The sequence below is a fragment of the Xyrauchen texanus genome, chromosome 44 (assembly GCF_025860055.1).
Source record: "Xyrauchen texanus isolate HMW12.3.18 chromosome 44, RBS_HiC_50CHRs, whole genome shotgun sequence".
Lineage (NCBI taxonomy): Eukaryota > Metazoa > Chordata > Actinopteri > Cypriniformes > Catostomidae > Xyrauchen > Xyrauchen texanus.
Window position 1 is genome coordinate 28,288,015 of NC_068319.1, and position 25,495 is coordinate 28,313,509.

At 39.9% G+C, this 25,495-nt stretch overlaps 1 protein-coding gene across 6 annotated transcripts in view; it reads right to left on the reverse strand.

Annotated features, from left to right (window-relative positions):
• Positions 1 to 212: 212 nt before the first annotated feature.
• LOC127636527 (paralemmin-2) overlaps positions 213 to 25,495 on the reverse strand; it is a 128,134-nt gene continuing 102,851 nt past the window's right edge. For all 6 annotated transcript variants that reach the window (XM_052117078.1, XM_052117079.1, XM_052117083.1 and 3 more), the window contains 3 exons: positions 19,681 to 21,826; positions 8,753 to 8,943; positions 213 to 4,131 (listed from right to left, as the gene is read on the reverse strand). In XM_052117078.1, the coding sequence (XP_051973038.1) occupies positions 4,012 to 4,131; positions 8,753 to 8,943; positions 19,681 to 21,826 (2,457 nt within the window). In that variant the 3' untranslated portion in view covers positions 213 to 4,011. The remainder of the gene's footprint in view (positions 4,132 to 8,752; positions 8,944 to 19,680; positions 21,827 to 25,495) is intronic.

Below are 25,495 nucleotides of genomic sequence, written 5' to 3' on the forward strand. Positions count from 1 at the left end.
TTTTAATCCTTTTATTTAAAAAAGTAAATCAAAATCATATCTAGTAGAGGAGATCTCTATCTCTTATCTCTAGTGATGCCTTGACTTGTACACAATGAACACAGAAATGCCAACAGAAAATACCTGCTGTTTATGAGACCCTAGCAATAACTTCAAGTTATTATGTTATTCAATTATTCATGCACATTGACACACTTTTGATACATGATACTTGAGTCATTAAAAGAATTTCGATTTTGAAAGATTTTCTTTTTAATGAGAAAATAATAATAATAATATATGTGTGTGTAAGAGTGAGACATACAATTACTATAAAACAATATAAGCAGAATTTTAACATACAATAAGTGGTTAACATGTCAACAGAGGGATGTTGAAAGCATGATTGCATCCTCACACCCATATCAATATTCCTCTCAAAGAACACTTGTTAAAACTGTGATTTCCTGTCTTTAAGGAAGTATTTAAACAACAAAAGCAAAACGTGCAACATATTTTTGGTGTTACCACAAAAGTAAAAAATAAAAAACACTGTACTGTGGGAAAGAAATTAATACTTTATGTGATGCAATTGAAGGCAAGGCTTTTTTGGAAAAGCATAGGCTGTCTTTCATCAAATTTACAGATCTTTTGCAGTAGATTAAGTACTTGTAATTCAATCGTCTGCATGCACACCGACAAGGTTTGGAACGTTTGACTAGAAGCTTACAGTATAATTGAGAACTATTAAACCTACCATATGATTTATTGCCAAGTAAATGCACATCAAACTTTTGCCCTAATACTTTTACACATTAAAAATGGTAACATTGATCCATTTCTAATATTCTATACTAAAAGCTATTTTTTCCTATTGTATTACAAATTTGAACATTGATTTATTTCTTAGAATTGAGCTTTTATGACATAAAATCAACCATTTTATGTCCATTTCTCAGATAGTATAAAAGCGTGCCATCTTTAGGGAATCTAAAGTTAACTTTGCATTTAATGTGAATGCTGCAAATGTCATGATACAAAACCTGAAGCTTCACGATCAATACTGTGCTAGTAATGTGACAGCCCCAATACCAAACAACCCCACTAATGAAATCTCTACATATATGCATACTTGGCCCTCAAATACACACAACACAGTATATAATATTTGAATAAATGTGCAGTAAATAGTACTAAACGCCAGCCCTTTTTCCAAAACTATTTTCCATTCATAGGAATACTGTAATACTGTATCATACTGCTCAAATAAAAAATATTTCCCCTCATAAAATTCTGATAAATTGCTTACCATAGTCATATCTCATATATCAAAGAATGCAAGTAAAAATCCAATATCCCGCTCTTGAGTAAAACACATCACGCATCGAAACAAATAAACATTTCAGAAAATCACTCAGTATTTAAAGATCTGCATGTCTGAATGAGTCCATTGAATAAAGATGATGCATCCTTTGCAGAAATATTCAAAAATCTGTTGGATTAACCTTATATATTTCCCACAAGTTATAATAGTAATAATACATAACTGTTATTGTTTCTATTCTTTTCTTTTTTGCAATGAAGGATCTTTTCTATGCACTACTATATGCCAAACTAATCCAGAGAATACAAATACTTCACATATACTCATAAAAGGACAGCAGTTCATTAAATCATTTTGTTACATATTTTTAGTGTACATTTGTCTAATGATGCTCTCAGGATTGTCTTCATTCATTGCTTGACCATTGTATTATGCCAAAGGCAAAAAATACAAGTTGAAGATTAAATATAGATGACATATTTGTCCTTGTATTTGTCCTTGACGCTTCGCTTCTTGAAGGCCCATCACTGATGTCAATGTCCTGTTTAGTTGCTTGTTCTTTCAACTGATCACATTTTATAACATATTTTAAACTTATTTTTGATTGTTTTGTTTTACAACAGGAAACAAGAAAAAAAAAACCCCACATTACATACATTTATGTGTAGATAATGATCAATTAAGTGATTGTAATAAAAGTTAAACAATGGTAATTTACAAAATTGCATTTGCAAAATCTACTTGTAATGGCTTAAGAAATGTTTTCACCTTTTTAAATAAAGATTGATGGAAAGTCAGTTAAACAATTCGGCAGAGTAAATACTTGCATATTTAAGTCATCCTTCTCAGTAACATCTCAGAGATATAATGTTATAACTTGTTCTTTCCACTCATTTTTGTGTTAACACTTAATGTTAATGTTCCCTTCCTTAAGGGTTTATAAAGAGGTTTATTAATGATTAATAACTCATTTACAAATGCATTATAAATGATTTATATGCTGTTATAACAACTGTCTTCATGATGCAATACTTGCCAAATAGTGAGCCTATTTTACCTCACATGTTATAAATGTCTAATAACACTTTATTTATACCTATTAAAATGTACCTTAATGTAGTGGACACATAAAGCATTTATTAAAGATTTGCTAACATTAGAAACTTATGTACATAATGTTAAGTATGGTTCTATTGTCATCAGGCTTTATTATATGAAATGTACCGTGAATGAGGATGAAAACTAAAAAAGCCTTTAGGTAACTAGGACTAGGCGAGACCACTGAGAGTAGCACAATTCTTTTGTTTGGCAAGGAAAGTGACAACACAAGTGATTCAAGACATTACAAAATTAATGTAAACACAAAGAAGACTAGGAAAATGGCATAATCTCTCCTTTTAATATCACTATAACAATCTATTTTTGCTGCATTACAAGAAATCAGGAATAAGGACTTTTTGTGTTTTTAATTAATATAAGTATGAATAAGTGTATTTATAAAGCATTTATAACATGATGCTCACTCTTTGGCAAGTATTGCATGAACGTGGCCCTTTTTTGTTCAAGTAGTTGTAACTGCATATTTATGATTTATAACACATTTGTAAATGACTTATTAGTCATTAATAACCCTTTTATAAACCCTTAACAAAGAGTACATTAACTTAGTGTTACCATTTATATATAATATATTTTATAACATATTTTACTGTCTTGCCCAATGACTGGCTTGAGCCCTAGTACGTTATACACTCACACAGTCAGTCACCATCATATATAAAACAACACAAACATTCTCAAAAAAACCTACATAATTTAATCAACCATCAAGCATTCTTAAAACTGCACTACACCGCATCTTATGCTATAACTTCAAGCCAAACACAGATGCCTTCAACTCCAAACAACAATAACATCCTCATCCTTCTCACAAGCATTTCCTGTCTTTGTTAATGCGGAATGGGTCAAAAGCATTACTACCTCCGGAGGTCATAGAGTTTGACTGAGCAAACAGATGTCTGGTCTTCAGCTTTACAAAGTCTTTACAAACAAGCCCCCTGAATCTTGGAGTTTACATACTTGTGCCCTGCTTTTATTTATCCTTTTAAAATGTTCTCTCACTTCCTATAAATGCCACCAAACCTGATCAAACAAGATACTCAAGAGATGAGTAGTGAATAATCTCACACAATCATCTCAGGTCTAGTTTGAATCACACTAGATGTAAATCACAGTCATCAGAATCAAAGCTCCAGGCATAATCTTCAGCAACTAAACACTGTCAAATGTCCCATTCTTCTTTATAACATTCCTAGCCATTCAATAACCTTTTCATTTCTGTTAAGTTTAACTCTTAAATGCAATGTGATCCACACACATTAATGCCAAAAATCCTCAAAATCATTGTCAACAAACTTTGCACATTCCCCTTTGTCTCCAAACGCATCAGTACAAAAGAAAAAGCAATAACTTGATAGTGGAAAAAGAAAGCATTAGAGTATCTCTGGTCTTCGTTGTCTTTGCTTCGGCTTTCGAGAGAAAAAAATGTCCCGCGAGCTCCAGAAACAGACAGTCTTGACCTTACGAGAGACGTGAATTGATGTTGGATTTTGAATTCCCAATAAATACTTGTGTTTTTTCTGTTGCACAATTTCCCTCCAGATTTCGCTAGGTTTCTCAATATCTTCAGCGCAGAAGGACATTTTTGTTTACTCTTCCTCCTCTTCCTCTTCCTCTTCCTCAGCATCTTCCTGGTTGGCATAGATTCCCGCCTCCCATTTTAGGGCCATGTTACTTTTTCTCCGAGTGACACGTGTTGCTTCCAGAACCTGAAGACAAAAAGTGGTTATAATGATATTTTCAACGTAATGTTAAACAGAAAACGTTTAACGAAGAAAGTAGAGGCACATTTCCCTTCCAAGACATTTAACCCCCGATCTGAATCTTGGGTGCAAATTCTTTGAGGTAAACTAATGTTACTTCATGTTGCATCATGACTTATCTTTGTAAAGCTGCAATTTGACTACTAAGATAAAATAGAAAAGTTTGTTTTAGTAGGTTTAGCCGGTATGGCAGTAGATTTACTGTGCAACAGTAGAAATGTGTCAACAATAACAAGGAAGAACTTATTAAGGGGTGTAACATCAAACTAGTACATTTTTTATGGTTTCAGAGTCACGTCGCTACATGTCGTATCAATACAGAATTCAGCAGGTGTGCAACTGTGCATGTATCGGCTATTTTACAATGCTTTTGAATGTGGCTTATCCAATGAGAATTTTGAGTCGAAACTATCAGTTATAAAATAGTAGTTTTACTATTTTTGGTCTTTTGTTTTTAACTCAGGTGTTACATAATATTAAGCTGTTTTTACACAGATAGACTTGCATCTCTCCAAAGTAAATGATTACCACATGATTGAATGTATGTTCAGCAAAACACCTATATCATGATATATACAATTACTGGAATGTAAAATTACTCTTCATTATTTTGCAGGAGATAATGAGATTTCCCATGCATGAATATTTTGCAACCTTATCTCGTAGAATAATTTGCAGAATGATTTTTATGTCACTCGTTGTACGAATCGTGGCAGTTTTGTGGTGAAATGAACACTAGAGGCGCTACAACAACAAAGACTTTTAACTTTTACTCAAATCTCGAGTAAAACAGCAGATAATCCGTTCATGAACACTTACTTTTTGCTCTGTTTTTCACACATTTCTAAACACTTTTACTATAGTGCATTACTTAATTACATTTTAATGTTTGCACTACATAACCAAACACATTTACAAGCTTGTTCGAGTGCGATCAAATTGTGCAGTAGCTCAACTGATAGAGATGCATTTGCGATGTCAACAAGTTAGCCGAATGTGCCATAGAAAAAACACAAAATGATGTGGTTGCTTATGCCAATTGCTTTGTCTAAAACTATCGGTTTGGTTTAGGTTTAAGGTTTAGGGTTAGGATAAAGCATTAACCATAAAAACTTAATCTGGGGGTGCGTTTCCATACAATTGATGTGACTCACAGCTAAACCATATAGTATGATACATCGTTGGAGAAATGTACTTGCTAGTCACGACTGTTTCCCAAAACTGTAGTCACTATGTTGATCATCCATCGTTCGACCACTCTGGTACAACAACATAGAGCTGTCCTTACTGACATTACACAGGGGGTGGAGTAATAACTTACGCAAATATTAAAATGAAAAGGCTAATTTGCACATGTTCCAGAAAGCCGTTTAATGCGAGAAAGTTTTCGAAGCCATAAGCTGCATGCATTGTGTAGATAAATATACTGCAATAGATGGGTTTCCCTCTACATCAAATATCGGGGTTCCCCCGATGCACTTGAGCACATACACACATGCACACTCTTCAAAAAAACATAAACGCTACTTTTGCGTTAATAAATGGAACTTGCGACATATATGGCTAATGATGCTTTTGGGAAACACTCCCCTGTTTGGGAGAACATTTAACTAGCTTTTAGTAAAACACAGTGGACAGGCATAATTTAATACATGAAATGAACCCATAAAATCATTTGATAAAAATGTCACCAGTCATGTAATTTTCATGAGATCAGGCTGATATTTTTTCCTTTAACTGGGCATTAAGAGCAGTAAAAACAAAACAAAACAAAACAGCAATCACACTTGGGTAAACATGCACACCAAATGGTCCATTGTCGACCCCCTTGTTTCAAACAGCTTTCATGCTAAGTACAACGAATTTGGGCCTGATTTTCCAAAACAGGTTGACAGCTTTAGATATAATAACACAATACAAAGTATTGAGTAAAAACACAGCCCAAAAGCAGAAATAATAAAAGAGGAAAAGAGAATAGTCATGCTGTTTCAAAAGAAATATCTTTGCAAAATCTCGTGCCAAGTGGTACACTCACAGGGACCATTGTGTCTTATTCAGTGAACATAAATGTCCAATCCAATTGTTATCAAGAAACTTTAATATTATGAAAATATCAAATTAAGACAGTTGATCAATTGTAATGTTTGTCTGAATTAAACAACATGCTGTGTAATTAATCTAATTCATTGCATCCAAATGAAGATAATTCAAAGACATTATTGTGGCAGAAGAAAGCATCGAACAGACATTAAAAAGTGGCTTTAGAAGTCGATATATTGTTTGTTTTATTTCTATATAATTGAACATAATCCTATCACTGGCCTACAGTCCACAGGTTGATTTTGTGATCAAGTATGTCAATATGTTTGGGGCCGTTCACAAAGGACACATTCTTTATTAATTCTAAATTCTTTTAAATGTAGGCATATGTATACATGCATATGTATTTGGTTTCAGCATCTCACGTGATAATCATCCCTGCATTTTTAAGATGCTGTGTCAAGCTGAAATTAAATAGTTGAAAAACGTAGCACAAGATCCCTCCATCATGTTCATTATACTGTGTTTAGTTTTATATTTTGTAATAAAGATAATACTTAAGTTTAGTTAGGCCCTATTGTCAATGGCGTAGATTTGGCTTGAACATGGAGTTGCAGCGTGAAGCATTTACCATTTTTTATGATAAATTGCACAAAATCGATGTTAATTGACAGCCCTATTTCAACTATAAAAATGCAAGGAGACATTAGAGTTGAAATCCTTTGACTTTGAGTGGATTATCAGACGTTATAAGGAGGTAAATTGCTTAAATAAGATTGGACATTATATGTTCATAATTCCATTCATAGAAGTTTAAGGGGAACATATAGTGATATATTTAAAAGACCATATATGGTGCAAATACATACTAAATGTGTGAAAAAGATGATACACATATAAAATGCAATGATTTCAGAAGGTTTTAGATTTTTGACTTTTTATCCGTCAAAGCACTTGGCACTAATATACACAAACATTACGTCAAAATAAAAAATTAAAAATGTACGATTTCAAGAATAAAGTCATAGTATAATGGAAATAAAGTCAAAATCTAAAGTCATAATCTAATAACATGACTTTTACAAGAATAAAGTCATAAAGTCACAAGAATAAAGTCATTTTGAGATTAAAGTTGTAATATTTTGAGAATAAAGTCAAAATTATTCAAAATTACGTTGGAGCATTATTAAATTAAAATCTTAAGATTAAAGACTTTCTTATCCTAATGCTAAAACATTATTCTTGAAATCGTAGATTTTTAATTTTATTTTGTCGTGGCACTAAAACGCCATTGTAAATGGATACAAACCCATCCAAAACTCCATGCAATAACACATATGAGGGCACAATGAACTGAAGAAGCAAGCATTGTACAAGTACCTCAGTTGTAACTAAGCGGACGCACTGACAAGAGGGGAAAAGAAGAATTAGTCAGTATGAAACACTTGCTATTGTGTAGAGAACAGTTATTGAAAGTAGATCCACTTCCATGTGAATATTAGTATCTGCTCACAAAGAGCTTTTATCTTATGCCTTGGGTTCATATATATACTTTATATAAATGTATACTTTTTATATCTGTACAGACTATTTAATACTGCTTGCTAATAGCATAGCTTATATGGCGTTTTAACCAATAGTTTTACATTAACAGTTTTCATTTATACATTTTTAATTAACATGAGCTCATAAAACAACATGTATAATTATAGGAGAACTAAAAAAATAAATAAATAATAATAACTTTTAGGTGAATTATAGCGCCACACCGCGGGACAATGCTATAATGGCTTGAAATTTCATGTCAACTACCCAAGTATTTTACTTCTCTGAAAATATTTTACTTGGCACAGTTTACTTAAAGTACAAATGCAACAAACTGCTTATTTATTGCTATGGATTTATTTCGCAATCTGAACTGGACAGTGAATTGAATCACTTTAGACCACTAATGTAATTTAGAATTGTGCGTTTTCCAAAGTCAATGCTGATACTTCGTAATACAAAAATGGAATTTGATACTTTTAGTACAATGCAGTTGCAAAACTCAGGCACTTTAATGTTTGTTCTCCAAATAATAGCTTTTAAAGCAAATTGACATTTGAGAAAGCAAAGGGGACAGACTGTGGTTGACATGAAACACTGTGAGCTCAGTAGACATTTGATGGTGGTTTTTTCACATGGTTTTTATTCATTCACTTTCTAATTGAGCTGGAAAGTCCCACTTTTTTCTTTGCTAAAGTAAAAGACTAGCTTTTGTTGATCAGCCTAGGAGTTCATTTTCCACAGCATTGTGAATGTTTAATGAGATGTTCAATAAAGACATGAAAGATTTTAATTGTTTGTTTATTGTTAGCTTCAGCACATTGTGTTTGTTTATACTTGTGACTTTGATAACGATGAGATCACATTTTATGACCAATTAATGCAGAAAACCAGCTAATTCCAAAGGGTTCACATACTTTTTTTTGCCACTGTAGTTGATCATCACCATACTCTAGAGTGAAAGTAATGATAAGAGACTCACACTGTTGTCCTCTCCTTTTTCTCGACGCTTGACTTTATGTGTCTCATAGTCCTCCATCATAGTCTGCATGAAGTTCTTTGGTCGCTGTCCTCCAGAGTCATCACTGCCCAGATCAGAGAGCGGAGAGGGCAGAGCTCCATCCGAAGAACATGGTGAAGCTGGAGGAACCGGACGAACCTTCTCAATCTTACCTACAGACAGAAGAAAATCTACAGTAATGCAGTCATAGATAGATCTATAAATGTATACATAATATTTAACATTTTTAATGGCTGAGTTCAACTGGATGGTGAAGGAAAATCATCCAAAAAGTGGTGGTTTATGACCAGAAAATAAACTTGCATTTCTCCAACATATTATTTTATCATATGTGCACAGGTTGCAAAAGCTACTGGATCTAAGGTCAAGCATGAAAGTAAAAGAGTAACAACACAGCTTAGAATACATTAATTAGATGTATCTGAAGTCTGGATTAGGATTCAGAGTTTTTTTAATAATTCCAGCAAGAACATTTTTTCATCACTTATCAGTATGCAGTGCACATGAAAGGGCCCAGACACATTCTTGATGGTGACCCAAGTGTGCGCATTATGGACAGAGCACTCAGTGTTTGTAGAGACCAACACTACTGTTTTCATTATAAATCAAGGGATTTTGAGAGAAAAACAGTCAGTTTGTGCAAGGTTCTTTATTCAACTTTTATGTCCAGAGCTTAATTCAAACAAACAGATTTCAACTTTTTTATTTTTATTTTATTATTTTGATTAAATTAAAACTAAAATAAAAATCTTAATTTTTATGTATCAAACCATCATCATATATTTTTGCTACTTTTCACATTTTCAGACTTTTCATCTTAAACAATAAAAATCCATAATGAAAACAATTTCTTACATGTTCAAACTATGACTGAAACAAAAATGTTAAATAAACATAAACCATTTCAATATTTATTGTGTAAAAATGAATTATTTAAATGTTCCAAAGATTACCACGGTCGTAGCGGTTGTGTCATTTCCACAACAATTAACAATTTTGCCCAGAATTATGTTTTTGTTAAGTTAGTGTACTTGTTTACCAATGAGACAAAAGTGTCAGCAAAGAGCATGCTTGTGATGAAATATGAGACATGTTTATGGTTGCCACCTTCAGTATGGAAACACAAGAATCTTTACTGTTTACAAAACTGTGGGGAATTTTGCTGTTGAAAATCAATGACTTAGCTTAATAAGGATTATATTTTGCCATCTACTCTAGAGAATCACATCATTAATAAGAAGTCAAATTTAGTTACACAGTTAATAGCACAAGATAGCATTAATACTGAGTGCTTTACCATTAATGCTAACAAGCTAAAAATTGCCTCTATGCCCTTGCAATTCACTCAGGCACCATTAGAGGGCAGACAGAAACTTATCCAGTACTGAACATCAACAAAAATGAACAATCACCACTGATAACACACTCTATTTAATACAGTAGCCTACTGTTGTGCATGACATTTAGCAACAAGCTAAATACAGCTTCCATGGGACAGAAATAGAATTGAAAAAACTGTCCTTACTCCTAAACCGTACAAACAATAACAAAACAGGCATATTTAGTGTTACACTAGTCTGTCATAGTAATTTTTCCATTCAACCAACAAAATCTGAAACGGCGTTAGTAGCTGCTGGAGCAGAAGACTTTAAAATGTAGCCATATAGGGGAAACCAGGGCTAGATATCAAACGGTTTAAACCAGTGAATATTTATCTTGGTAGTTTTATTTTTGAAAGTCAATTTCTATATAGCCACATATCTTAAAGGGTTGGCTACAAATAAGCTATTTAACATTACCACCATTTTTGCACAGGAAAAAGGATAACGGGGCATGTTGTCACACTGTTGAACCTGCCACTGAACAGCCTTTTACAGGCCTTTCAGTATAATTAAAACAGTAAATCAATTAAGAACTGCAAAACAATTTATGAAACAGCAAAAATTTAAAAGGAAGCATAATAAAATATAAAACCATTGTTTTTGGCCAACAAATATTTAATTAATGAAATGTATAAATTTGTATAACATTTAAGCTGACCTGACATTCATAAAAAATACCCCAGACCTGAGAACACTGTGCAACCCTTCTGGTAAAATCTACTTTCATTATATTGCTGACTCTTGCATGAATGTATGCCAGTGTGGTTTTATTGTGTTCACTTATTTACCCAACAGTTATTACAAAATTATGATATTGTAGTTAAAGTTTAGAGGACAGAATTATTTAAAACAGTTTTGAAGAAGGTGTTTGAAATTAACATACAAAACCAATGCCAGAGAAAACTCACATTTGTGTAACTAGATTTTTGACTCAAAAGTCACATGAGTTCCATGATGCCTTGTGGGAGATGTGGGCGGAACTACCAGTTAAGCATAAACAGTCATGTGTTAAATCAGCATTAACAACTTTGAAACAATGTATATTACAAATTGTAATTATAATTGATACTGAATTAATGACCACAAATCACTTTTTTTCCCCATAATAGAAGACATCCTGCAAAAAACTAAAGAAAGTGGATTGCAGACAGAATAAAATGCAGGGCAGAGGAAAATCAAATTTAAATTATTTCAAACATCATAAATAGTGCTGTCAGGCGATAATTTTTTTTAAATTGTGATTAATCGCATAATTTTTTTTAGTTAATAGCGATTAATTGCAGATTTTTTAAAGTGCTGAACTTCGACACTATATATATTATTATTTTCATGTCAAAATGCATTGCATTCCATCATAGGAAAGAACAAAAAAAAAAAAACAATATGTAGTAATATAATGCTTTATTAACATTTTCCAAACAAAGCCTTCCACAGTATAAAGATAGAAATGCACTAAAGTAGCACCAGTTCCTGAAGTCTAATTGGGAGGCTAACTAACTGAAAGAACTAGTCTCTCCATAGGCTGCATTTTCATTGTAATAGGCATTAAATCTCTTAGAACCTCATCCTCCACAATATTAATCTTCCTGTAGACTGTGGCTATCCACTTTTCTACATTAATTAATTAAGCTGTGTTCATGATTCGCATCAGGACGTCAGTGCCACCATCAAGTGTCAATTTGAACTCCACATGAAAAGCGCTTGCAGACAAAAAAGTCTCATTATGTGTTTTGGTGATAGTTAGGACTTGACGTGCTTACTTGTGTACCTTACTTATGCTGAAAAATACTTGATTTCTATCACAAGATACATCTGGGCTTGTTTTGTACATCAAATAGCATTAAGAGGTCTTTTCTCCATCATTTTATCACTGACACGAAAGCACTGTTGTGTGTGGGCATTGTGAAGTGTGCATCAGTGTAATGCTCCAGGCAGACACATTACAAACAATACCACCCTTCAAGTGTTAGATAGTGGTTTATGCTGTTATGTTTATTAACGGTATTTGATAATCGTGATTTAGACAAATTAAAGTGTTAAACTTTTTTAATTATTTGTGCATGCGTTAACACGTTAATTCTGACAGCTTTAGTCTTAAAACATCTCATAACTGTACATGTTAAACATAAATAATCATAAGTATAAAATAATGTCACTTCCAAACATGTTAAGTATATGCAAAGGCAGACGCTGGCTGATGAACATACTCTAAAATTTCTAATTAATTTGTGTGCACATGTACAGATGGTATGGTTTCTTTTTAATTCATGGCGCTCCGTTTCTGGACATCTATCGTAGCTGATCCATAACGGTGGATAAGTATTCTCTGCTGTTGATTTCTTGTCAATAATGTAAAATGAGCACACAAACAAATTATTCTGAGGCTTTTTCAAACAGATTTTCTGAAGCCAATCCTTCTGTAGGCAGCCAATGGACGTAGAAGCATTGTGGACAGAAGCACTGAGTTTTGGATCCTAACATTGCTGTTTTTGCCAAAATTTTAGTTTTGCTTGACTTTTAGGACAGACAATAACTGCACACATTGTCCAAGAAATTTTAAAAGAGATCTTCTAATGTTTAAAAAGCAAGAATCTAACCGTATGACAAGCTAGCTAAAAGTAGCTAAACGCTAACCCAACCTGTCCAAATTTTGTGGATAGCTACTGAGATATAGCTCTTTTGAAAACTTCCCAGTGTGACAACTAGTCTCAGTCTACCCTATATATATAACATAGGCAAATAATAAGAGTAGTCATCAGTCATCAAGACCAGACAAAGAAAGACTCACAAACTCCCCATCCACTCTGCTGCAGTTTTCATAAAACCCTTTTCAAAAAGCACAGCTTTCAAAAGTGACTCAGACAGCTGGTGCAGACCCATGGGACACTGTGTACAAATAATTTTAACTAAAAAGAACTATAAAGAACCTCCAGAGGATTCCAGTTATAAGACTCCCAATCAACAGCTAATCAACTTCAAAGCCAGATATACGGAACCAATTATGTCCAATTATTAGCTGGTGGTTTGCATTAGATGACAAACTTCTTTTGATATGAGGCATATAAACGAACATCATCAGGTAGATGCACTGATTACAGACTTGAGTACAAAATTAATTGGTGCTATTCATGAAAAAAACTATAGAGAACATTTTAATATGATTATGGGTACTAATTAGCATCTTGTGTGGTTTGTCATACAAAGAGCGTATTTACATGCACGTTCTTACACCAATTATGCTTAATATGCCAAGAACAGGTGTGGTCATGTAAATGCAATAAACGGCATCCCTTTATCGGTGTAAGATCATAAACGGTGTAAGAATAAACCGGCAGACAAAGGTAGATTTTTGCCCATTATGCATGTAAACAACTTTACCGGTGTTCTCACCGTCTGATCCAATGTGCGCACGTGTTGAGCGCATGTCTCTTCATGGTTTGACGACAAAAGCAGAGAATAATGCGATTATCTCAAATCTCATGTAAAAGCATTTTCCTTGCTTTGTCAGATTTTTTGAATAACCTGATTTTTGGCAGTAATCAGCATATTGGTGTGCATGTAAACATGCTCAAAGATACAGCCAAACAGGTGTCCTGTGACAGCCCCCCCGATTAGCCACTAAGTCTACAAAACATAGTGTACCAGTGTTGGGGAAGCTACTTTGAAACAGTAGCTTGCCCATCTAAAAGCTACACATAATTTAAATGAAGCATTTAACTACAGTCAAGCTACTCTTGTGTAGCTAAGCAGTAAGAAAATGTAGATAACTACATTGAAGCTACTGTACAGTATTTAATGTCTTTATAAAATAAATAAAATCATCTGATATATCTTTGTAATCAGAGCAATATTTATCTGGTACTAAATTGTAAATAAATTCAATTCTAAATTGAGGTGACAGTATTAAATACATACATTTACAGCCAATTTACATTTTACAATAAGCAATTAATCAGATTTCCGAACTGTACATATGAGAGAGAGGGGATGTTTGATCAAGAATTTAGAGAGGGCATTTGATTATTGCCTCGGCTCTAAAGAAGATGGGTGCAAGAAAATGTGGCCAAAAAAAAAGAGCAAAATACCAACATTACACTATCATGTGTTGGAAGAAGTAGTTCATTACTAAACAGCTGTCAGAAATAAGCTGCTGCCATGCTACATAATTTACTTAATTTAGTAGCATCACTACTTTGGATGTAGGAACCCTCCATCCTCCCCACAGCCTTCTCGGTTGGATGATTGGTTCCTGGGGGCAGCGCGCCGTTCGCGGCCTCGCATCCCCCCGGTCCCTCTCTTCCCAGAGGTGCATGATGAGCTGACGTCTACGTGGAGAGCCCCGCTCTCCGCTCGTCTAGGTGCCACCCGCTCCACTCTCTCCACCCTCGACGGCGGAGAGCGCCACGGGTTTCGACGCGATTCCCCAGGTTGATAGGGCAGTTGCGCACCATCTATGCCCCGGTAGCCCTACCTCCTGGCGGGGTCGCCCCGTACTCCCATCCAAGCCCTGTAGGACAACATCTTCGCTTAACGCGAAGGCCTACACTACGGCTGGACGCGCTGCCTCCGCCCTGCATGCGATGACCCTCCTGCAAGTCCACCAGGCCAAAGCGCTCAGAAACATGCAGGGGGGTGGACCTGATCCTGATGTGCTGCAGGAACTGCGCTCAGTGACCGACCTCGCCCTGAGAGTGACGAAGGCCAGAGCGCAGGCACTCGGACAGACGATGGCCACCCTAGTGGTCCAGGAACGCCATCTTTGGCTCAACCTGGTCGAGATGCGTGAGGCTGACAAAAAACGCTTCCTGGACGCACCTGTCTCCCAGATTGGCCTTTTCGGTGACACCGTCGAGGACTTCGCCCAACAGTTCTCCGCGGTGAAGAAGCAGACGGAGGCCATTTCGCACATCATGCCCCGCCGCAGACCTGCCGCTCACGGGCCCTGCCCCGTCTGCCCGCCGAGGCGTCCCCCTGCGAGGAAACCAGCTCCTGCTCCGCCTCAACCTGGGCCCAGCTCTCAGCCCCAGCGTCGAGCACTCCGCAGGCGGCGCACGCCCCCTATCTCACGAACCCCCTCCAGGACCCGGAAGGCTCCCAAGCATTCCTGAGACAGCCGACCCAGAGCCGAAGACGTTAGCTCCGGAGGTGGTAAGACCGCTCCGTCACCCGGTGGAGGGCCGGGAGGAGAATCCTTTGTTTTTTCATTTGCCACACCCCCTGGCGGGGGATGTGGTACCCACATTCTCAATAAAAGAGCTATTTCCTTTGCCTCTGGGTCACCTGGCCCGCAAATGCCGTTTTCACGGCAATGTGCTTTCAGATCACAACAGTCCCGGTACACCGGACGCGGCGATCCCGCCTTCCGCCTGCCCTAGACTGTCCCCCGGCCGGCCGGTTCAGACGAGTCCAGAGGACGCCAACAGCAGACCTCCTCCTCAGTCAAGAACCCACCCCTGCCGGTGCGCGGAGCAAGGTAAGTGCTTTGAGTCTATTCTCAGCACCTCAGCCTCAGGCCGCAACGTAGCCGCCCGACGCTGCATTACCTGTTCCGCCCTGCTGCGAGGCCCCGCCGGGTACGTCCAAAATACTCGTCCCTTTGGTGCCCCTAGCGCAGAGCTGGGAAGCGTGGCTTTCACTTCCCAACGCATCACGCTGGCTGCACCGGACCATTCGACTCGGTTACGCAATTCAGTTTGCCCGGCTCCCGCCTCCCTTCAGGGGCGTCCGCTTTTCCGCAGTACACGGCGAGCACGCCAGTTCCCTGCACATGGAAATCGCGACCCTCTTAGCCAAGGGCGCGGTAGAGCCCGTCCCTCCAACCGAAATGAGGAAGGGTTTCTACAGCCCTTACTTCATTGTACCCAAGAAAGGCGGCGGCTTACGACCAATCCTGGACTTGCGAGTTTTCAATCGGGCCTTGTTAAAACTCCTGTTCAAAATGCTTACGCAGAGAAATATTCTGGCTGGCGTTCAGCATCTAGATTGGTTCGCAGCGGTGGACCTGAAGGACGCGTACTTCCACGTCTCAATTCTGCCACGACACCGACCCTTCTTACGGTTCGCGTTCAGCGGCCAGGCGTTTCAGTACAAAGTCCTCCCCTTCGGCCTGTCTCTGTCCCCTCGCGTCTTTACGAAAGTCGCAGAGGCGGCCCTTGCCCCGCTACGAGTAGCCGGCATCCGCATTCTCAACTTCCTCGACGACTGGCTCATCCTAGCACACTCTCGAGAGTTACTATGCACACACAGAGACCAGGTGCTCCGGCACCTCAGCCGCTTGGGGCTTCAGGTCAACTGGGAAAAGAGCAAGCTCACTCCGGTTCAGAGCATCTCTTTTCTCGGGTTGGAGTTAGACGTCTCACGAGCGAGCGTGCTCAGTCGGTGCTGGACTACCTCGCTTCCTTCAAGCCAGGCACAGTGGTCCCTCTAAAACTTTTCCAGAGGCTCCTGGGGCATATGGCGTCCTCCACGGTGGTCGCGCCGCTGGGGTTGATGCATATGAGACCACTCCAGCACTGGCTCAAGACTCGAGTCCCGAGACAAGCATGGCACCGCGGCATGCATCGGGTAAGGATCACCCCCGCCTGCCTCAAAACACTCCAACCCTGGACAGACCTCTGCTTTTTACGGGCAGGAGTGCCCCTGCAGCAGGTGTCCCGACATGTCCTGGTCACAACCGACGCCTCCCGGTCCGGGTGGGGTGCCGTGTGCAGCGGGCACACAGCAGCGGGCCGTTGGAAAGGGGCCCCGCTGCGTTGGCACATCAATTGCCTGGAGTTGCTGACCGTCCTTCTTGCTCTCAGGAAGTTCCTCCCGTTAGTTCGGGACAAACATGTCCTCGTGAGATCGGACAGCACCACGGTGGTGGCGTACATAAATCGCCAAGGTGGCGTACGCTCCCGCCACATGTCACAACTTCGCCCGCCTTCTCCTCCTATGGAGCCAGCAGTGACTCAAGTCGCTGCGTGCCACTCACATCCCGGCAAGCTCAGCGTCATGGCGGACGCGCTATCACGACAACGCCTGCCCGGCGGGAGTGGAGGCTTCACCCCAGTCGGTCCAGCTCATTTGGGAGCGGTTTGGCAAGGCCTATGTAGACCTGTTAGCCGCCCAGGAAACCTCCCACTGCCCGCTCTGGTAGCGCCCTAACAGAGGCTCCCCTCGGGACAGGCAGCTGGCACACAGCTGGCCCTCGGGGCTGCGCAAGTACGCATTTCCCCCAGTGAGCCTTCTTGCACCGGTGCTGTGCAAGGTCAGGGAGGATGAGGAGCAAGTCACGTTGGTGGCCCCCTACTGGCCCACTCGGACTTGGTTCTCGGAACTCAGGCTTGGAACAGCTCCTCCCTGGCGAATTCCCCTGAGAAAGGACCTCCTCTCTCAGGGACGGGGCACGCTCTGGCACCCGCGCCCAGACCTCTGGAACCTCCACGTCTGGTCCCTGGACGGGACGCGGAAGAGCTAGCCGGCTTACCGGCGACTGTTGTGAATACCATCAACCAAGCCAGAGCCCCCTCTACCAGGCACCTTTACGCCCTAAAGTGGCGCTTGTTCGCAGATTGGTGTTCTTCCCGAGCCGAAGACCCGCAGAGATGCGCGATTAGGTCAGTGCTTCTGTTCCTACAGGAGAGGCTGGACAGGAGACTGTCCCCATCCACCCTCAAGGTGTATGTTGCCGCTATCGCCGCCCACCACGATCCTGTAGATGGCAAGTCTTTGGGTAAGCACGACCTGATCCTCAGGTTCCTGAGAGGCACCCGGAGGTTGAATCCCTCCCGGCCAGGCCTAGTTCCCTCCTGGGATCTCTCGGTAGTCTTGGCAGGACTCCAGAGACCTCCCTTCGAGCTGCTCGAATCAGTTGGACTCAGGGCCCTCTCTCTTAAGACGGCCCTGCTGATCACGCTCGCCTCCATTAAGAGGGTCAGGGACCTGCAAGCGTTCTCTGTCAGCGACACTTGCCTGGAGTTCGGTCCGGCAGATATGTCTGTGATCCTAAGACCGCGACCGGGCTATGTGCCCAAGGTTCCTACCACACCATTCCGAGATCAGGTAGTGAACCTGCAAGCTCTGCCCCGGGAGGAGGCAGACCCAGCCCTTTCGTTGCTGTGTCCAGTGCGCGCCCTGCGCATTTACCTGGACCGCACACAGAGCACCAGACTCTCCCCAAGAAAAAGGGCAGGTGTGGTCTCCGCAGGGTCTGGGTAAGACCCCCTTCCCTATATGCGTGTAAGGGCCCCGGCCGTGATTGCTCTATGCGAGAAACATATAGAGAAAAGAGGCCCAGCCTGGCTGGCCCGTTCCCATGTTGGCAAACATCGCCTTGTTCCCCTCCCAGGGTAACTAGAAGGACTCCGATGTTCTTATGGGGCATTGGGGAAGGGTACGTGCAGCCAGGTACAGATGATGCGTGGCACTGGATGAAATCCCTGCCCGCCTCTGTATCGGCGGTCCACGTACAAGGTTTAGCGGATGGCAAGATTGGAATGGGTCCCCTAGTGTCGCTTCTCTGACACAACGTGGAGAGAGCGACAGAAGGGGAACGTTTGGTTACGTATGTAACCTCCGTTCCCCGAGGGAGGGAACGAAACATTGTGTCTTTCCTCCGCCATGTCGCTGAACCGAGCCACTGTTGTGGCCGGACCATTTCCGGCTCCTCAGAAAAATCCTGAATGAACTCCCGTATTTGCCCCGCTTAAATACCCGTATGTCCGGGGGCGGGGTATGCAAATACTGACTGCCAACTCCCATTGGCCCTTTTCAATAAGATCAGAGGTGAATATCGGCACTCAAGAGAGACCCCTAGTGTCGCTTCTCCGACACAACGTGTCGTTCCCTCCCTCGGGGAACGGAGGTTACATACGTAACCAAACGTTTACCACTGTTACTAGGTAACAACTCGAGAAGACATCAATTTATAGTACTTAGATTAGCGGTTCTCAAATCTGTCCTGGAGGCCCCTCAACTCTACACATTTTGGATGTGTCCTCAATCCAACTCACCTGATTCTCCTGATTAGTGGAGACTCCAAGACTTAAATTGGGTTCGTCAGAAAATGTGACATGCAAAATGTGCGGTGCCGGGGGGCATCCAGGATCGGTTTGAGAAACACTGACTTAGATTATATATCAACAATAGTGGTTCACTTCCACAATTGAGGGAGATTGTATTCATATCAGAAGCGAACCGTATCACAGACCAACTCTTCAAGTGGACTCGGGTGTGGTTCAGAGTTTGGTTAACAGCATTCACATCATTTAAACAAACCGTACTATGATGTCAAACAAACCTGGGTGCACATCAAAAGTGCTAGTGTGAAAACACCTTTAGTCAGTTACTCCCCAACACCTACATAACCACTTGCAATTTGTTCTACAGGAGTGTTTGCATATTTGCATCTTCTCTTCAAAGGCATAAATTGCGAGATGGCTAAAAATGTATTACAATTTGTACCATGTACTTTATTCTAAGTAATGCTGTTGTGATTACAAATTGTAAAAGTTACATATATCATACCTGGGGCTGTCTTCCCAGTAAGGACTAACTTGCTTGGCTGGTTGCTGGTCTTCTGCTTCTGTGTATGGGGTGGGTACAAGGTTTGTGCCTTTCGTTGTCTCTTCAGCTCTTCCTCACGCTCCTGGGCTGCCCGAATCTCCTCTTCGATCATGGACAGGGTTCTTTGCTTGCGTGATCGCAGCTTGAATGGCCCTGAGGTGACTTCCACTTTCTGAGCACGAGAAACATCTGCGGTGCTCCTGAGCTCTGCTGCCTCAGAGTACTTACTGAAATAACTGAATTCTGGTTTCTCACTTGGTGGTGGAGAGGGGCTAGGAGGCTTGTAAGTGTTCACTGGCAAAACTGGGGCTGCCTGAACTACAGTAATTTGAGGAGTGATGGTTTTCTCCTCTTCCTGAGGTGATGGCACGTTAGGAGATGGCATGAAAGAACATTTCTCCTCGAGAAGTTGAGGTTGAAATGGAACAATTTCTACATGTTTTTCTGGGACTGGAGATGACTGTTGGGTAGACTGAAGTGGCTCCCAATTTCCATTCTGTTGGGCAATGGCTTGCTGGATAGCATTTTGGACAAGAATACCAGCATGGTATTCCAGCTCTTCCTCCATCAAGCCATGTCCCTGATAAGAACCACACTGCTCACTTGGAGATTTGATATCACTTTCATGTTTCCCATTGATTGGTGTAGTGGCCATTGGAGTTGAGGGGAAGGAATACTCCCCAAGAGAGTTTTCCAAGTAGGCACTCATGGTCTCATTTGACGCGCCACTGTCACTTATGTTGTCCATGCTGAAGTCATTGGATAGTGTCTCAAGTACAGTGGTGTCCTGAGACCGTAGCGACAGGTCATCTAACCCAGAGTCAATTTCTTCCATATGGTAGGAGCTGTTCAAAGAACGTTGACACAAATCAGAATCCTCATCCTTCACAAACGTCATCACTGCCCGAGCACAAGTAAAATCATCATTCATCTCATTCTGAGCCAAACCATCTTTGGTTGGTATGGCGGATTCTCCAGAGCAGCAATAAATCTTCTCAGCTTTGACTGTGGTAAATTCATCATCACCATCATCATATGATGTGACCCCTTCTTGATTGGCAGCTGTGACAGAACCACATGGTCTCTCTATATGCATGACCTCTTGAGGCCTGAAGAAAGGTTTGGCAGAGTAAAGCTGTGGTGCCACATTCTTCTTTGAAGCTGCAGCCTGCTTGCTGTGCTCCATCTGCAAAAACTGTTTGCGTGCTGCAGAAAAGTCGATCTCTTCTGTGACAACATCCTGCTTATTTCCTACTTCTGGTTGGATAAAGGAAGTTGGTTGTCTGGGTACAGCCTGTGGAATACGGTGGGTGTCTGGTCTCCTCTGCTTCCGCTCTTCATATTTTCTGAGTGACTCCAGTTGATCTGGCTCCAGCTCCTCTTCCAGTGTCTTTTCCTGAGGAGGGTTCCACCATTTTGCTGCAATTCCAGGATTTTTCTTGACTGCCTGGCCCCGTATGAGCTCAAGCCTTTCCCTTTCTAGTTCTGCAACCTCCTCTGAAGGTCTGACCTTCTTCACCCGAACTTCTTTCTCTTTTGGAGTGTCAAATAGTTTTGCTGGTTTTTTCTCCTCGTGAAATGGTCTAAGCTCAAAACGTGCCTCTTTCTTGTCTGTGGTCCTCGGTGACTCTGGTGACCTTGCACAGTTGTTACCCATCATTGCTGTATGACCATTGGGCTTGATGTTGAAGTTGTCATCAACAAAAGTGGTTTGCTTTTTCCCTTCTGAAACAACTTCATGATTGTGTATAGGAGATGTGTCATGAGTATTAACAGATGGTCCAGTTCCATCCACCCTAATTGGCTTAATCTCAGGGGAACTCGAACCATTTGTGGTCATTTCGGCCCCACTGTCACAACAGTTGGCCTCAATGACCTCATCTAGGTAGAGGATTTCCTGGGCAACTTCACTGTCCAGTCCTTCTCCCCTGTGTCTTATTCTGTTCTGCCCAGGGTTGGCATAACTTTGCTGGCTCTCAGTCTGAGATTCTAGCTCCATGCCACTCTCGTCGCCAGATATCACACTCACAAAATCCAAAAAACTGACAGTCTTCAGGCTTCTCTCTCTTTTCAGTTCACTGTCATCCTCTGAGAGTTCAGGGGACTTCTGGAAATATAAAAAGAAAGAGATCACATTAGTTCAAGCATGCATTCATGGAATCTTTTGTCTAGACAATACACAGTGCATGAATCATGTTGTAGTTCAGAATGAGGTAGTCTTCCTTATTTTTAATCACAAATGTTATCACCAGGGGCCAAAGATGCATTCCAAAGTAAACATTGTATGTGAACATAATGCATAATATAGGTACATTGTGATAAGATGTTGGCGATAATGGGTTTGTTGAACTCTGACCTGTGCTATCTGATCCTGAGTATTAATAAATTAGGGTCCCCTGTCTACTTAGCGATGGTATAATGGTGTCGCACAAGTCTCAAGTGAGAGGACAGCATGGGACGTTCACTTCTCTGTTCCCATTAAATCACCCACTATAGTGGAGAATTATGGGATATTTCTTCTTGGAAAATCCACTTTACCTGCAATGGAATAAATGTACATACATATATTCTCTTTTTCACTGTTATTATTTATTTTTGTTTGAACGATAATCTAATGACTTATGCTGAATGCAAAGGCAAACAGATTCATTTGAAGAAAACACTAAAAATAGAGAATGGTTTTACACACTGTAGTTTCTTTTATGCCCCTCTGTTTCTATGTCTAATAGGTGTAAGTAGGTAATAGGTCACAATTATTTACTGAAAGAAAAACATATATGTCTGGGCTACATAAACCCTCTTTATTTGTAGAGGCATAATTGTAGGGGTTCTTCCATACTGTGGATCTGGCACTGATACCTATAAATGGTTTTGTAACCCTGTAGGAGATGCATTTGCCGAATAAAGCACTAGCTCCTCAGGGGAAAAACCACTTATTACTTTGAGTTTTGCTTAAATGGCTGTACATTCACCAGATGGGACAATCCATTTTAAAAAGAAAAACTCTCAAAGAGCCTTTTTTCCCCTATTATCTAAGGAATGTCCTCAATGTTCCATTATTTCCTGACAAATATGCCCAATAAAGTAAAGGAACTAACTTTTTTGGACATGGTAGCCTGCTACTACAATGTCCTGAATTCTGATAACCTTTAAAGAAACTTAAAGTATCTTATTATGCCAGTCAGGGTATAAAATTAGCACAAGTCAAATTCGGGTACTTTTTGTGCAGTGGTGGGTAATTTTGGTAATCTGCCCGCCACTGTGATGGGTGACCTATAAGATGTCTCGGAGTGACATGTGAAATGAAATGCACTTGAAGAAAGACATTTGACTGTATGAAAGAAACAGATGAAAGAAAAGCCGTCAATGCGCATATCTGATCTCTATTTGTTAAGAATTTCAGTGGCACTCTGAGTGCACACAGCACGAGCGCTTCTCATAGAACAATCACATGAAGTGTTTTCACTCTTTCTTCGTCAGTTGCCTGTGTATATAGTGTTGTATATGTGAGTTGAAGACTGCAAATTATCCCTGATCTCAGGAGGTCCTTGAGTTTAGTTTGCTCTATTTCCATGAAACAGTTTTACATGCAATGTGGTTGCAACTTTCAGGTTCACTGTATTTTGACATTATAATTCCAGGTATTTGTGGCTGTGTACGATACCGTACAAAGTAAAGGGCATGCACCAAATAAACACCAATCATGGTACTACCATGTTGTTTGGAAATGTACCATGGTACTAGCATGGTTTTTCACACATGTTCTATGGTATTCTTTGCAGTACCTTGGTGTAACATGTAAATACAATGGCATATATTAAAACACAATGGTATTACCATCCGATACCATCATTTTACTATGGTACTAGCAAGAAGTACCAACAAGTATCATGTTACAAACATGGTTTTTGGACATGTACCATACTACCATTTTTTCTTTTTCAGACTACCATGCTAGAGCTACCATGGCACATAGGTATGCTTATAATTCAGTACCATGGTATTTCCATCTGATACCATCACTGTACCATGGTAGCACCAGATTACTTTTATGTAACACATTGTATATGAGTTTATATTTTATGTTTTCATGTTTTGCTTTGGCCAGGGTTTAAATTGCATGTGTTTCCAAAAGAGACTACACTTCATCAAATTCCTTGGCTACTATTCTTTATTGTGTAATATACTGGACACCACAGCATGCCACACAGTAAGTAAACAGTACTACCCCAAAACCCAAATTTTTTTTAATAACATACAAACCCACTATCTCAACAGTGGAGGATAAAATTGTAGGTGTGATATTGCCTGGAGTCCTGTCTAAAGCGTAATTGCACTGAACCAAACAATTACAGTGCAGTATTCTCAGGTAAACAGCGCTCATTTCAGGAATTCAGTTTCTTTGCTCAGCATTTATGTTTTAGAGGCAAGTGTGCATGCCTGAGCAATTTCAATTGTTAGGTGTTGTTGACAGTTGGAATTCCTGAAAAGGCTAGTTAGAGACATGTAATAAACAGTTAGTGTCAATATAACCTGCCATAAATGGAAAAGCTTAACTAGAGTGCAGCGTAGAGGTGTTATTTTTACTGGACAGCCTAGAAAAGAGGAATTTTCTAAAACAACTTTATTTCCATTCAAATGACTATTTCAGGTGACACTGTGTGTCTGTGGCCATAGAAATTAAACCTATTCCTGTTTAACTACTGGGTGGAAGTATGTAAAAAATGAGGAATCAAAACAAACTATCAAATCTATCATTACATTATTCAAAATTGGTGTCTAATAAATTTTTTACTATGTCTTCATGAAGCTAAGAATCATAGGTTATTTATTTGTAATTATATCAAAACTTTTTAAGTGTTTACAATAAAGTCCATTAGTTTACCAGTGCAATATTCCTACATCCCACATCTTTATTGTGCAAATTTACATAAACAACAGAAGTACATTGTTAACAGAATAATGCAAAGAATTGTGCGTTGTGTTTTAAATGACCACTTCGGGCTAAAAACAGAACATTCTAGGCCTGAGCCTGTTTAAGAGAATGTACAGAATTAGATCAAACAGCGTTAATAATACTTCCCTCTTATTTTAAAACAGTTCAGGTCAGAGTATGAATAGCATGCCATGTCACATGTCGTCTTTAATGTGGCATGAGTTCAATAAGACCCCTTTCTTCAGTCAGACCACCCTTCCCCTCAGGGTGTTCACTATTCAGGCCAAACTCTCACTAAATAATGACATTAGCAAGTCATGTGAACTTCCTTGAAGTTGTGAGAGGACAGATTTATCAACAGTGAGTGAGGTATGAAGAAAAACCCAAGCAATGTCACAGATTGTATACAACTTGGGTTTTAGTGCTGCAAAACACTCAATCAGTTCATCAGTCCTGGATCAAATCCATAATAAAATATTGATCTAGCCATTGATCCATGTGATATGAGTAAAGATCTATGTAAAATGAGTAAGCAATAACATTTATAGTGGCTGGGAATAGTTTATCACTATATGATCCTGACATAATTTTTTATTATTTTTATCAAATGAAGTGCTTTTATCTAGAACCTCACAGCACAGTCGAAACATTGGAGTAAATAAAGTGCTGTGTAAGGTGCTAAAACCGGGTGCAACGTCTTATTAAATTTTCGTGAGAGCGCTTATTCTAACTGCAGTTTTTGTGCCAGCTCAAAGCACAAATGGCCGTGGGTGGGAGTGTTTGCGCTATCTGTGCATGTAGAAGTGCAAACTGGGGGTGTATTGTATGTAAATTAAGTGC